At 37.7% G+C, this 14,573-nt stretch overlaps 3 protein-coding genes across 3 annotated transcripts; 1 reads left to right on the plus strand and 2 right to left on the minus strand.

Annotated features, from left to right (window-relative positions):
• Positions 1 to 1,460: 1,460 nt before the first annotated feature.
• smn1 (survival of motor neuron 1, telomeric) lies at positions 1,461 to 4,355 on the minus strand. Its single transcript, XM_016449543.1, has 9 exons — positions 4,206 to 4,355; positions 3,863 to 3,934; positions 3,633 to 3,752; positions 3,349 to 3,546; positions 2,273 to 2,434; positions 2,066 to 2,140; positions 1,830 to 1,940; positions 1,665 to 1,731; positions 1,461 to 1,543 (listed from the first exon to the last, which is right to left on the minus strand). The coding sequence occupies exons 1-8, from the start codon at positions 4,251 to 4,253 to the stop codon at positions 1,675 to 1,677; spliced, it is 843 nt and encodes a 280-aa protein (XP_016305029.1). The 5' UTR covers positions 4,254 to 4,355; the 3' UTR covers positions 1,461 to 1,543; positions 1,665 to 1,674.
• A 1,933-nt stretch (positions 4,356 to 6,288) lies between these two features.
• On the plus strand, positions 6,289 to 7,238 carry LOC107660270 (intraflagellar transport protein 25 homolog). The gene is given in 6 exon segments (XM_016449544.1): positions 6,289 to 6,482; positions 6,592 to 6,684; positions 6,686 to 6,696; positions 6,765 to 6,833; positions 6,912 to 6,955; positions 7,051 to 7,238. Coding segments are annotated over 6 exon segments (402 nt in total). The 5' UTR covers positions 6,289 to 6,390; the 3' UTR covers positions 7,144 to 7,238.
• Positions 7,239 to 7,925: 687 nt separating this feature from the next.
• On the minus strand, positions 7,926 to 14,478 carry LOC107660263 (methylcrotonoyl-CoA carboxylase beta chain, mitochondrial-like). The gene is made up of 17 exons (XM_016449533.1): positions 14,219 to 14,478; positions 13,574 to 13,640; positions 13,360 to 13,444; positions 13,147 to 13,248; positions 12,919 to 13,046; positions 12,723 to 12,835; positions 11,889 to 12,002; positions 11,748 to 11,812; positions 11,563 to 11,662; positions 11,384 to 11,479; positions 11,229 to 11,301; positions 11,064 to 11,140; positions 10,326 to 10,392; positions 10,017 to 10,173; positions 9,775 to 9,889; positions 8,750 to 8,835; positions 7,926 to 8,177 (listed from the first exon to the last, which is right to left on the minus strand). Exons 1-17 carry the CDS (start codon positions 14,354 to 14,356, stop codon positions 8,060 to 8,062), a joined length of 1,701 nt encoding a protein of 566 aa, XP_016305019.1. The 5' UTR covers positions 14,357 to 14,478; the 3' UTR covers positions 7,926 to 8,059.
• Positions 14,479 to 14,573: the final 95 nt, after the last annotated feature.

Below are 14,573 nucleotides of genomic sequence, written 5' to 3' on the forward strand. Positions count from 1 at the left end.
GTTATGAACATTTTATATCATGACATGTGACATGATGAGTGGAATTAGCAAGATTGAACTAAAGTGAAAGTGGAAGATGCTGAACTTCAAAACACAGCCAATCAGAGACATTCTAGAGAAGAATGATAGTGAAAGAGAATGAGAAGGAAACATCCAGAAAACCAGTTACTCTGAAAAATCTCATCTGGTAAACATTGCAAGAGAAACTTATCAAATGAAAAACAAACAAACAGAGAACAAAAGAGACTAATACCATGGCAAGAATAGGAAGAAGAAAAAAAGTTCAGTAGAGTTAAGTGTTTAGGCACCACGCAATTTAATGCAAGTTCTACTGAGGTGTCACATGACAGTATTGCCATGTGTTAACCCACAGGTCAGTTCAGTGAGAAGCTTCACCCAACACTCTGACCTCTTGAGAGACAGAAATGGCCACAGGTAAGCAAAATAAATGTTTGTTCAATATTTAAGAACAAAATGACTGCATGTTTGAGACACAAACTGAAAACTTTTTAGACAAGCATTCACTCATTTAGCTCATTTCACAAACTAAACTAGTCTACGTTGGCCTGCCGGAATTGCCAAAAATGCCCAAGAAAATATTGAAAAGCTTTAAAATAATATGAATAGCTTTAAAATAATATGAATAGCAGCTACGCTAATCCTTCTGAATTTGCTTCCCTCTTTGTGTCTCAGGATGCTCATGCCGAGGTTACCAGAGAGTACACCAGATCCAGCAACCTGACACCAATACCAGTCAGATGATGAGGAGCAGTATCAGTCTCCTCGGATGGATTTCACATGAAGTAAACCATTAAAAACTAAAGCCCATACCAGATATGGCAAGGAGGAAGAGCTTGTTAAACAAGAGAGATGCTAACTTACATGAGACCAGTGGTTTTCAACCCCAAGGTCCCCCACTTTTGTACATTCATTATAAAAATGCCCATGGAGCTTTAAGCTTACATTCATTTCCATGACTTTTCCATGTCTAGAAATCACATTTTTAAATTAGGGTACCTCATATATAAAGGTTTTTCCAAGTCTGTGTGAAACCTGGTTCTTAAAAGAAAAAAAAATGAATTAAAATAAGAATAAGCTTGATTTATATTTGCTTTACCTTAATTTATTGCTTTTTAAAAAAAATAATTTTAAGTCATCTAAAGCACCAGCCACTTGGTTGAAGACCAGTGCATTAGACCGTACAAGTTATCACATCTACAATTTCATCAAATTACAATTTATATGGGCTTGTTGAAATAAAGACAAATGCCTGATACTATGACCTTGAATTTTTGAAGATTTTTGACTTCAGCCACATCAGTGACATGCAGCAAATTAATGCTAATGAAATCTGAACGAAATGTAAATTTGTAATGCTTGATCAAGCTACCAAAATGATTTGTAGGTAGTCTCTATTAAAGTGATCTCTTAATAAAAACACACTTTGGAAAAGAGCACAATTACTTTTAATTCATTTATTTACAAACAATACAAAATAGAATACTGAATCAAGTCTGTTGCAGCATCACGTTCATATTCCGCTCTATAATGGAAAAAAGGTAATTCAGTAAACCTAAACTAGAAATTTGGATACTCAAAGCAATATGTAAAAGGTAAAAATTGACCAACACAATGTAAAAAATAAATCTAAAACAAAAACCAACCGCTGGATCTTTATTTCCGATGTGACTTCTTAGATGCTGCAGCCTCTCTACGACCTTGTTTTAAACCCTGTGAACGAGACAAGAGTTTGAGCTTTGATTGAAAAACAACCAGGTGCATGAAAAGACGCTTGTGAATGGCAAGAAGTTCCAAATAGTAAACTGTACCAAATAGTATCCCGTGTGATAGCCACTCATGTACCAGGAAATAAGCATACTGCCCAAAGCTTCATCATCCTCTAGAGAGTCTGGACTCATTGGTGGAGGTGGTGGGATCATCTGGACCAACAATAATTTCACATTTTAGTTGATTTGCTCCCATAAAAAGCTGTATGTGCTTCTTAAAATGCCATTACTAGATCACTTTTCCTGTAAGAATATGTTTATTTCCAGCTGGTTCTTACTGGGGGACCGGGTGGAATCATGGGAGGCCATCCAGGGAAGAAAGGTCCAGGACCTTCTGATCGTCTACCATCCATCTGGAGAAAACATAGTATTTTGTGTGATGCAATATAAAAACCACTTAACTGACAAGCTAATGAATCACTTTGCAATGTTGAATACTGCCTTTTATAACAAGAAAAGAGAGCGTCACAGCGTTCAATATTCACCTTTTGGAAATGAGGTCCTGGTGTGGGTCCAGGTGGGAAACCAGGAACCCATGATGGAGGCCCCATGGGAGATCTGCCTTTAGATTTGTGCTTCTGATGACCGGACTGCCGTGGAGTAAAAGATCGATCACTCTCCTCTGTCGAAGACTCAGCCTCTTTGACCTGCAATTAGACAAATGAAAAGCAATATTATACAACCGCATTATTAAAGGAATAGTTCACCCAAAAATGAAAACCTGATAAAAATGTACTCCGTTAGACCATTCAAGATGTAGAGGAGTTTGTTTCTTCATCAGAACAGATTTGGAGAAATTTAGCAGTACATCATTTGCTCATCAATAGATCCTCTGCAGTGAATGAGCGTTCAATCAGCTGATAAAACAACATCACAATAATCCACAACACGGCTCCAGTCACTTATCATTACTTGTGAAGTGGAAAGCTACATGTTTGTAGTAAATCCATCATTAAGACATTTTTAACTTCAAATCACTGCTTCTGGGTAAAATACAAGTCCTCTATCCATAATATTGCTTTCTCCAGTGAAACAGTTGCATCACCTGAATCAGGAGAGAAATATAGACAGAACAAGCACCGCTTACAAGCAAAAACAGTTCCAAACAAATATGCCGGTAGATTTTGTTGTGAGAGGAGAACAGGAGATTTCTGTTTTCTCTTCTCAGAGATTTTTCCTCTTCTTCACTGGAAGAAGCGGTACTATGGATTTGGCCAGAAGCTATGGTTTAAAGTTAAAAACACCTTAATTTGTTCTTACAAACATGCAGCTTTTCGCTTCACAAGATGTTAATTGATGGACTGGAGTCGTGCCCATTATTGTGATGTTTTTATCAGCTGTTTGGTTTCTCATTCTGACGGCACCCATTCACTGCAGAGGATCGATTGGTGAGCAAGTGATATATTGCTAAATTTCTGTTTCGATGAAGAAAACTCATCTACAACTTGAATGGCCTGAGGGTAAATACATTTCTGCAAATTTTCATTTTTGGGTGAACTATTTCTTAAATCCCTCAAATGACTAGAGTGTCTAATTAAAAGCAGTGTCACATTCTACATACATCTGCTGTTTTTTGAGTGTCTTCATCCAAATCTGAAGCCTCTGTCAGAAGGTCACTGAGGTTCTGCTCTTCCTCATTACCATAGTCAGTATAACGGACCACACAGGTGCCCTTCTCCTGGTCGATTGAGGAAATCGTAGCAACATACAAGTTGCCATCTTCAGACCAGAATGCATAACAGTTGTCTCCAACTTGCCACTGTATAACACATTTCAGTTCATCTACATTGGCCTGTATTATTTGGATCCTTCAAATCAATAAGTACTGACACTATTCACGATTACCTCTTTATCAGGTGCTGCATTACATCTTTTTCTGCTTTTACTCTTTTTGTTGTTTTTCCGCTTCTTCCCAGGGTTATCTTTTTTGTGTGGTGTCACATTATCCTCTCCTTTTAATGCATTCTGTTGGGTAAAGGAGGAGGAGGAGGAGCAGAAGCAGAGAGAAAAACATCGGGATTACTGAAAAAGCAAAGTAAAATGCAATGGTCGCATGTCTTTTAAGCGTTATTTACCTTGAACGACACAACCGCTTTATCGTATGCTTTAATTAAAGCTGTATCATCCCAAATATCAGAATCATCACTCTGAAAAGAGGAAAGAGATCACTGGCCAATGAACTCTGCTGAATGCTTTATGCTAACATATTTCTCAGACGTTGTTATTCCAACTGACTTTAAGACCAAAACCACAAAACAAAAGCACCGCAAAATAGAAATGTCGGACTGGACTTTTAATGTGCAGCTAACAAAATGCTAACTGTTAGCTGACGAGCAAAACAATCTGCTATTTTCTCGAATCTAAAACACAAGCCAGAGTAGCTCAATCGAATCTCTTTTAAAATGGTTTAATACTCACTTGAACCGTCCCACGACAAAATATGACTTCTTCCGCACCATTCGCCATGGGAATTTATTATTTATAACAGTAAAGAAAAATTTCACAAGTGCAACGTGCGCCACTGATGTACGCCAACTGCGGATGACGCTCTAATCATGCGACACTAACGATGCCCGTTCTTTTGAGTCGAATCTTTTCAACAAACGGATCTAAAAACGCTGTGATCGATTCGTTCAGGACAACTGTACTTTCAGAAGTTCGATTACTAATGCGCTGAGCACTGTTAACAAATAAAATATACTGTAAAGTGTTTTATTACTTGATAGTAATCTATAATCACACGCATACGAAACAGTTGGTTTTCATAAACAGCATTTACAATGTGCAAAAACTTTAGTCAATGTGTAAATCAGTGCGATATTGCGTTTCTAAATTACGTAATTTATGAACTAATCACGGCTGCAATGAACTGTGATACATGAAATTACAGTATAATTAATGTAATTTGTTTTAAAGAGTTTATTAACTCTAAAACTTGTGCGTTATGCTAATTAAATTAAGAAACTTTGTTGTCAGTTGTTGCAGTTACCCCAACAAGACAATGTAAACATCTCAATTGCATTGTCTGTAAATCTGCAACAAACAAATGTACAGAGGTCCTATTTTTGATTGGTGGCCCACATAACATTTTCAACACAACCGAAGAGAACAGTTAAAAAAAGTGCTTATTCAAAAAATAGTTATTCCAAATGGTACCACAATAGGCCTATAACAGATTATCTGCAGGATTAAAAAAACAAAAACAAATGTAAGGCTTTTTAAGACATGCACAAATAAAATTAATACCATATGAGCGAGGTAGGGAAATGTCTATATGGTAACATATTAAACTGTAAAATGACTGTAAAAAGCATGATTTACAGTTCAGATAGGCCTACAGGTTTTCACAAAAACAAAAAGTTTTTTAAAATGATAAACACATTTCAGCCTTTAAACATTTTTTAAGATAAGGGATTAGTCAAAAGTATCAATTATTATATTAATTTAAACAGTTATTATCAATCAATTGCTATATTAATTAAAGAACATATAAATATATCTTAGTGTCTTAATTGTGTAGATTTTTATAATGCATGAACTTCTTGTTGATCCACCGGTTCACATTTAAAAACATGAGTTGATTTTCGCATTGTTCATAACAAAGACAGCAGAAGGGCTGATTGAAAATGCACATTCATTCTCTGCCAGCAGGAGGCGCTTTTGGAGCGGCAGAAATAAAGCGGTTTCCCTGGTAACAGCAGACGGTACACAAAGCAGCACAGCACCAGACTTTGAAACCTGCAGCGCTTATATTTATTTAATGAAATCATCGCTTTTTGAGGTTTAATCGTCACATCGCAATTCTCGTCTTTCCGTCCCCAAATTTAAGACCTCTCGAAATCATAATTAAGACTTTCTTGGTCATTTAAGAGTTTTTATGGCCTTAAATGTGATACTATTAAATTGAAGAATTTTGAAGGCCCCGCGAAAACCCTAAGAACATAATGTTGACTATGCATTTTACCTTTGAAATTTGAGGCAAGTGCAACTCTGGCGTCTTTCATACTTCTTTGTGTGAGCAGTGGTGTAAGTTAATCACGGTTTCCAAACTCCAAAAATATGGGTATCTCTTTGAACTTGGTAAAAAGGTCATACATTTAAGTTACCATCTTGACTGGAAAATACGATTTTCATTGTCAATTGTTTTAATTTATTTTTTGCTAATGAACGTTAATGAAAGTGAATGTTCAGATTAGAGTACACTTACGCTGTAATTAATACGGGAAGCGGCTGGAAACTAGCGCCCTCTCCTGGTTGGAGTTATTATATTCATAAACTGAAAAAGCAATCTTCAGTAGGCTTACATTTCAAACGTTTTCAAAACCTATCATCCGAGTCTAATATGATCCAGAGGGCCGCACTAAAAGACACTGCCGGCCGCCAGTTGCCCATCCCTGAAATAAAAATAGAAATATAATAGAAATAAAAATAGAATATCCGATTAGAACCGGTTCTTTGCAATGGACTGTTCAAATGAACTGATTCGCGAAAATGAGTCGGCTGCGACACGTCGGGTTTACCTGTTGCTTAGCAACTCAGATTGCATCCGCGTGAAAATTCCTGCCTCTGGTATATTGCTGCATGCCAATATCTAAAATTCACAATGCTGGACGCTGCTTTAAGTTCATACGGAGTGCAGGTTGTGCTAGCTACATCAAGCGATGAGAATCACCCACCGGAGAACATTATCGACGGGTCTGTAGATTGCTAAAAGCTGGAAGGAGAGCCAGCTAACTTAGCTAATGTTGTCAAAATACTAAACAAATATATTTTGCTTTAATTTATAATTAATCTATTTCTATAGAAAAACGGAGACGTTCTGGATTTCAACTGGCATGTTTCCACAAGAGTTTATTATCCGCTTCCCAGATAACATGAACATTTTCACTGTTTCCATTCAGTTACAACAGTAAGTGTATAAATACAAATATCCTTATGCAACGCGATCCGTGTCTTTACATTTATATTTCATTTCAGTTAAAAGGCTGAGAATAGAAAAGGGTACATCAGACGATGCTGATAAATTTGAAGCGGTTGCAGACACAGGTAAGTCTGAAACTACACGTGTTATTTTCCATCCACTGATCCTTTGAGTGTTATTCACGTGAATATTGTTTGTTTCAGAGTTTGAGCACACGGAGAGCAGCCTACAGGCCAGTGATGTTTCTGTGAGTTACATTTCAACGATTTGAATCTTCGGATACAGCAAGACACTCAAAACCAAGACCTTTTTTCTCCATTTTTTTTTCTTTTTTCTCTTCAGGTAAATGTATCAAATACAACACATTTGCGGTTTCTCATACTATCTGGATATGACCCTTTTGTCTCTGTACACAAAGTTAGTGTACAATCATGAGAAAATCTCCATCTGCCATGTCCTTCTGTAAACTCACACAAAGTAACCAAAGTGGATCACTGAATATTTTCCTTAACAAATAAACATTCCCCTAATTTCTATTGTTTGATATGTAAGTCTCCTCCAGTGCTCCAGTAAAACAAAATATATTAAAAGTTAAGTAAATAAAGCTGAAATAATAAATGAAAAACGAAAATTAGAAATGTTGCCATGGCAGCTAACTGAAATAAAATATGTTTAAGTACAAATTTACTAAAACAAATAAAAAAAAAAGCAAAACAGAAACATTAAAGAACAAAACAAATGACAAAAAGACATTTAAAAAATACTAAAACCTAAACTAAAATTACAAGTTTGGTAGGGTTTTATTTTATTTTTTTTATTGTAGTTATGTATTTAAAGAATAATACCTTTGACTTTGAATTATTGGCAGTGTGGATTGAATCATGGAAACAAATTGCTAGCCAGTTTGTCCCACATGATGAATTTAATGAAACTGAAGTGTAACAGTGGCAAATCGAAGTTTGGAAATTAAAAAGTGTTTTTGGTATCTGAGTAGTGCATTCATATTGTATAAGTACATTTATATGGTACAGAACCAGGGTTTGTTAAAAAAAACACTACAGGTACACTTACAATGCTTATTCCTTTAAAAATGACATCTTAAGATGTTTTCTTTCATGTTCTTGCACCAGATAATATTTTGTGATGATTTACTGTTTTATGTATTAAGGGTACAAAACAACCAGAAAACCACACAACATATGAGACACATCACTCAATGACAGGCTTTAAAGATTTTACTGTTATTGTCAAACATACAAAGACAAAACAAGTCTATAAAGTTAGTGTGTACTGCCCAAAAGACAGAGGAAACTGATTTAATTAAAAATTTCTAATCTTTACAAAACCAGATTTACATTCTGAAGACACCGAAGCGTGTTTTCTGTGAGGGGGCGTTGAGAGCAGCACTCAGACTCAGGCCTAGGACGAGACGAGTGTCAGCGGGGTCAATGATCCCATCGTCCCACAATCTAGGTATTAGGAGGAAGTGCAACAAACGTGAAAATTAGACATTACACATGGAGGGGAGTTGTAGGAAAAACTCATTTATATGACCGTGTTGTCTAATAATAACACATACTGTACTGTTTAAAAGTTTGGCACCAGTAATATTTTTTGAAAGAAATAAATGTCTTTCAAAGACATAAAAAATCTTACTGACCCCAAAATGTAAAAAAAATAAAATAAATTGCGGGCATTTTATGTAACACACAATTTAAACATCAGTTGTGATGGGGGCAGTCGTGGCCTTATGGTTCGAGTCTCGGTACCGGCAGGGATTGTAGGTGGGGGGAGTGAATGGACAGTGCTCTCTTCCACCTTCAGTACCACGACTGAGGTGAGACAGAACCCCCAAGTGCTCCCCGGGCGCCGCAGCAAAAATGGCTGCCCACTGCTCCGTGTGTGTGTGTGTGTTCACTACTCACTGCTGTGTGTGTGCACTTGGATGGGTTAAATGCAGAGCACAAATTCAGAGTATGGGACACCATACTTGGCCACACATCACTTTCACTTCACTAAACATACATGTCTAACTAGTCACCTGGCACTGGAATAATATGGGTTTCCCTCCTCCTCAAAGCGTTTGATAATTGGCTCTTTCATTGCAGCTTCCTGCTCTGCTGTAAACTGGAAAATAACCAACAATGTGTTAAAAGTTAGCCAAGATACAGTGGTGTGAAAAAGTGTTTTTGCATATTTGTCACACTTAAAAAGATTCAGATCATCAAACAAATTTTAATATTACACAAAGATAATGCAAGTAAATACAAAATGCAGTTTTTAAATTATTATTTATTTTATTAAGGGAAAAAAGCTGTCCAAACCTGCCTGGCCCTACGTGAAAAAGTAATTGCCCCCTAAATCTAATAACTGGTTGTGCCACGCTTTGCAGCAACAACTGCAATCAAGTGTTTGCGATGACTGGCAATGAGTCTTTCACATCGCTGTGGAGGAATTTTGGCCCACTCTTCTTTGCAGAATTGTTTTAATTCAGCCACACTGGAGGGTTTTCGAGCATGAATGGACTGTTTAAGCATCTCAATCGGATTTAAGTCCGGACTTTGATTTGGCCACTCCAAAACCTTAATTTCGTTTTTCTTGAGCCATTCAGAGGTGGACTTGCTGGTGTGTTTGGGATCATTGTCCTGCTACATAACCCAAGTGCGCTTGAGCTTAACTCCGCTTTCTAAAATAATGTGGTTAATTGCAGTTCTTTCATGATTTAACAGGAGGGGGCAATTAATTTTTCACGTAGGGCCACGTAGGTTTGGACAGCTTTTTTCCCTTAATAAATGAAATCAACATTTAAAAACTGCATTTTGTATTTACTTGCATTATCTTTGTGTAATATTTAAATTTGTTTGATGATCTGAAACATTAAAGTGTGACAAACATGCAAAAAAATAAGAAATCAGGAAGGGGGCCAACACTTTTTCACACCACTGTATATAAACTATATGCCTTTTTAACTCTCAGAAAAATAAACTGTAAAACATCTAACTTAATTTCCCAATTTCCCTATAAAAGATTCATAAATTCAGTAAATTTGCTTTGTTTTTCTTTTACCTCTTTTCCTTCCCTGGCTTTTTGATCCTTAGTTATTGTAGCCAGCACTGTGGCTGCCTGCTCCCCTCCCATCACAGAGATCCGGGAATTAGGCCACATGTACAGGAACCTGGGGCTGTGAGGTGGACACGCAGTCACTTTAATGAGGTACTTTATCTTGAGCTGTTCAGTCAACTGGACACCTTGAGCATGTTTTTAGAGTTGTACCTTTGAGCAGCAAGTTCACTAATAATAAAGCTTACCCATAAGCTCTGCCACACATGCCATAGTTCCCTGCTCCATACGATCCTCCAATGATGACAGTAATCTTAGGCACATTGGCACAGGCCACAGCTGTCACCATTTTAGCTCCATCTTTAGCAATACCCCCAGCCTCATACTCCCTGCCAACCATGAAGCCTGGTAAAAACAGGCAAAGACAACATCACGATGTTAATGGCAGTGGCAATTTCACTAGGCACACACATACGATTCTCTGTTGACTCATTCAGTATCAGAGCACTGTATTGTAACACTGTATGTATGCACTGGGATGAACTATACATACTGACCTGTAATATTTTGAAGAAAGAGCAGTGGAATGTTTCGCTGACAGCAAAGCTCAATGAAATGCGTTCCCTATTAAAAAAAAGAAAGAAAAGGAAACAATCATTTAAAACCCTCATTCGTCCCTCCCGAACCTATAACAAAAGTGTCCCTCGCGGGTCAAAATGACCCGAAGGCCAAATGACACTAATTTTATTTTTGGTCCAGAAAGCTTATATTGGTCCATTTTTATATATTTTTTTCAAATTTTTTATGTAGGTTTTTTTTTAATTATTTTTTGGTGATTTTTATTTTATTCACATTAAATTCTGGATATTTTTATGAAAATTAGCATATTTTATACATTTTTTTCACCAAAAAACAACAACAACAACAACGAAAGACACAATTTCTGCATATTTATACTTAAACATGATCATTCATCGTCACTGAGTGTCTCTAATGCCATCTGGTGGGGAAAAATGACATGAGGGATGAGGGTGAGGGTTTTAAAAGTACACATTGTCTATCCACTTTCATTGCATGGAAAAGAGCAACCTGGAAGATGATACTAACCAATAATTATGGGTTCAACAGAAAAATGCATTTTTCAAGAGTAGATTACGAGTTTTCATTTTCATGTGTACTATTTAACTTAAGCACAATGGACCCTATGCATACTGACCATCTATGTATTTCCGCTAAAATCTCAGTGCTACACGAGCTTCTGGTATTCCAGACAATAATGATCAGGAGATGCTCACCTTCTTTGCAGATTCTGAGAACAGCACACCATTATTGCCAATAATTCCCACAGGGTAGCCAAATATCCGTGCGAAACCTAGAAAGCAAATAAAGGAAGCCAAAACAAGGTGAGAAATCAATGTTGAAATTCAAATACAAAAAGATGTTTATTGAAAAACATCCACCTGTGATGAGTGTGTCTCCATAGAAGGCCTTGAATTCATCAAATTTACTGCCATCAACAATACGAGAGATAACCTGAAATTTGAAATTCAAGTTCTGTCTGAGGTGGCAACATTTCAATAGGCTTGTATTTCTGTGATCAAATTGTGGCCATTACCTCGCGAATGTCAAAGTTGCGTTTGAGGTTGTCTCCCACAATACCATAAAGCTCATCGGCAGGAAACAGAGGAGCTTCAGGAGGTTCAACAGTGACCTAATGAGCAGTGGGCAAGTTAAAGAAAATCAGCATCAAGCCATGAAGCATCTCTGAGAAGACAAGAGTAGTTGTGTCCTCACATCAAGATTCTTCTTGTAGTTCAGGCTTCGAATGGCTTTCCGTGCAAGATGAAGGGCGTGATTATCATCCAGGGCATAATGATCGGTTACACCTGACTTTCTGAGGAGAGACAAATGTTGAAAAATATATTAGTCCAATCAAGCTCAAAAATGTGTTTATGTGAACACACAAGTGCTTCTCTAACCTGCAGTGAAGGTCTGCACCTCCCAGGTCTTCAGCAGACACCTCTTCACCTGTAGCAGCTTTTACCTGTTGAATACAGAGTGGGACATTGATAAACATAAGTAGAGAGTCATATCATGCTCCTTAGGACAGAAACACCTACCAGTGGTGGTCCACCTAGAAAAATGGTCCCTTGTTTGCGTACTATGATGCTCTCATCAGCCATCGCAGGCACATAAGCGCCCCCTGCTGTACAGGAGCCCATCACAACAGCAATCTGAAACATAACAGGTAAAATTGATCCACCATGATGAATCAGTGGATCAATGATCAGTGCACAGCTTCAAGTCGAACGAACGAACAAACATGCGCGCATTTGCATCGCTTTGATCATTCTCACCTTCTCACGCACGGCGCAATTAGTCGATTATGTACAATACCTGCATGTTATTGGTCAAACTACTTTGGATGTTTTAGGCAATATAAAAATCATGGCCAGGACGTGTCCCGTATAAATGGCACATATGGCCACCCTACATTTGCGGCTATATATTCATAAATGACTTATATCAATGGTTCTCAAACTTTAGGGGTCCCACTGTTCAACACAATTAAGTGAAGGCCCCCTATATTGATTAAGATTTTTCCTTTGGTATTTTTGTTGCAATTATGACAACGCTGCTTTTCTGAATTGTATTTATTAACACAAACTGGGAGTGCTGGTTCATTTAATTAGCTAAGAATAATTTTGTAATTATGGAAGATTCAAAATACTGATTCTGTGTTCTTCAATAAAAACAATAGTTAAGGGGAAAGAAGAAACATTTAACTTAAACATTATTTCATCTTGACTTTTTGTGTCTTTAGCACAATTTAATTTTTAACTTTTTTTTTTTATAATATTAAGATAGCCGATGCCCCCTTGAAATTTTGCCTGGCCCCCCTGGTTAGGAACCACTGGCTTGTATGAAAAAAAATTCCACATAACAAAAAGTACCTGTGCAATTCCCTCCGAGGACAGGCGGGCCTGATTGAAGAAGATGCGTCCAAAGTGATCTCTGTCTGGGAACACATCTGCCTGTCTGGGTAAATTGGCTCCTCCAGAATCCACTAGAACAGATCAGGGATCAAATAAAAGCATTAGTAGGAAAATGTTGTTTTCTACAGAATATGAAACCTCTGAGAGAACTCACCCAGATATATGCATGGTAGATGGTTTTGCTTTGCAATCTCTTGGGCGCGCAAGTGCTTCTTCACAGTAACCGGATAATAGGTTCCTCCTTTGACAGTAGCATCATTTGCAACTATAATACATTCCACCCTGTGAGGTACACAGGCAGGGTGTTATGAACCATAAACTCTTGTACGCTATTATCAGATGTAACAATGCAGACATATTGATTGTATTGTATGCTGCTCACCCTGACACTCGACCAATACCAGTGATTATGCCTCCTGCAGGAACCTCCTCATGACCATATAACTGAAAGCCAGCAAACTGGGAGAACTCAAGAAAGGGAGATCTGCATTCAGACAAACAAAACAAAGTTCAGTGTGAAACCAGTCTGAATGGACAGCAACATTTCAATCATCACGTTTTAGTTGTTTGTTTATAAAAGTGAGTTTGCTTTCACCCAGGATCCAACAGTCTGTCGATGCGTTCCCGAGGCAGGAGCTTTCCTCTGGATGTATGTAGGTTTCTTGCTTTTTCTCCACCTCCTTTGAAAGCAGCAATGTTGTGTAAACATTAGTGTGAGGAAATATACTAGCTGCCACAAACTACCCTTATGTGATGGCTTCATTCGCTGTGTTTAATGGTATCAAATCAAGTACTTGGAACTTGCTCACCAAGTTTGATCTTCTCTGCTCTGTCCTTCAACTCCTTCACCAGTGCTTGCATTCGCTCATAATTTTCCTACAACGTGAAAGATTTTTTTTTTATTATATAAAAGCCTGTGTGACCTTGGTAAACTCAAGGCAGGCGAAATATGAAGAGGACTTTTGCTTCTTTTAGTAAGATTCTTTAAAAGATACATTTATATATTTTGTATATATATATTTATATATATTATTAATAAATATATATATGTGTGCAAAAGACGTAAAAAGTTTTGAATGCTATAATCAATCAACATTTTTGATTAAGAGTAATATGAGTTAAACCCTTGTAGTGGTCGTATCTGATAGTTTCACTTTGAAATCAGTCTTATAAGGCATATTTTGCCCCACGTCTCAAGAATCAGTGGCCGATAGTGCATGATGCAAATAAAAGTTTCCTCGTCTAATGTATGTGTATTATATCTGAGCTATTTCACTGTCTTTTTAAATACTGATGCAGGCATGCATAACTAAGAGAACGTAAAGATATTTAACGGTTGTAGCGGTGTTGTACGTAGTGCACAAGGACACGACATGCACGACTGCCGAGGCAGATGAATCCCCACTGCCTGCTGGCTGCAGTTACTTGAGTCCGAGGCTTCATTCGCGGCCTACCTGAAAGACCGGAGAATGCAACTCGGGCTGCGAGCCCACTGTCGCCACTTTGTCCGCATGATACAACCTGGAAACCGCAGCATTTACACTCCTGCTCCGAATGAATGAAACCACCGGTCTAACATAATGCAGAATCATGGTTCATCCTCTGACTGACAGGTCTAAGGACGAGCTCAACATGTAACGTCCCCTGACCTCACCACTTAGGTTGGACAGCAAACAGTTAACTCTAAAGTCTTGCGCCCCTTTCCTCAGCCAATGAGAACTGGGCAACTGGCGGACTTGGAACAGCCCCTTTGCTCTGTCTTTACTATTTCTATCATACAAGTACTGGCAGAAACATGAACTTTTGCAG

This window comes from Sinocyclocheilus anshuiensis, unplaced genomic scaffold, assembly GCF_001515605.1.
Source record: "Sinocyclocheilus anshuiensis isolate Anshui unplaced genomic scaffold, SAMN03320099.WGS_v1.1 scaffold1615, whole genome shotgun sequence".
In the NCBI taxonomy this organism is placed as follows: domain Eukaryota; kingdom Metazoa; phylum Chordata; class Actinopteri; order Cypriniformes; family Cyprinidae; genus Sinocyclocheilus; species Sinocyclocheilus anshuiensis.

Coding starts and splice junctions, on each gene's coding strand:
- smn1 (XM_016449543.1), bottom strand. CDS start 4,253: ATGGCGAATGGTGCGGAAGAAGTCATATTTTGTCGTGGGACGGTTCAA. Junction 1,941..2,065: donor TGATTCCACCCGGTCCCCCA/GTAAGAACCAGC, acceptor TTGTTGGTCCAG/ATGATCCCACCACCTCCACC. Junction 1,732..1,829: donor ATCACACGGGATACTATTTG/GTACAGTTTACT, acceptor TCTCGTTCACAG/GGTTTAAAACAAGGTCGTAG.
- LOC107660263 (XM_016449533.1), bottom strand. CDS start 14,356: ATGATTCTGCATTATGTTAGACCGGTGGTTTCATTCATTCGGAGCAGG. Junction 12,836..12,918: donor TCTACCATGCATATATCTGG/GTGAGTTCTCTC, acceptor GATCTGTTCTAG/TGGATTCTGGAGGAGCCAAT. Junction 8,836..9,774: donor AAGCCAGGGAAGGAAAAGAG/GTAAAAGAAAAA, acceptor GTTATTTTCCAG/TTTACAGCAGAGCAGGAAGC.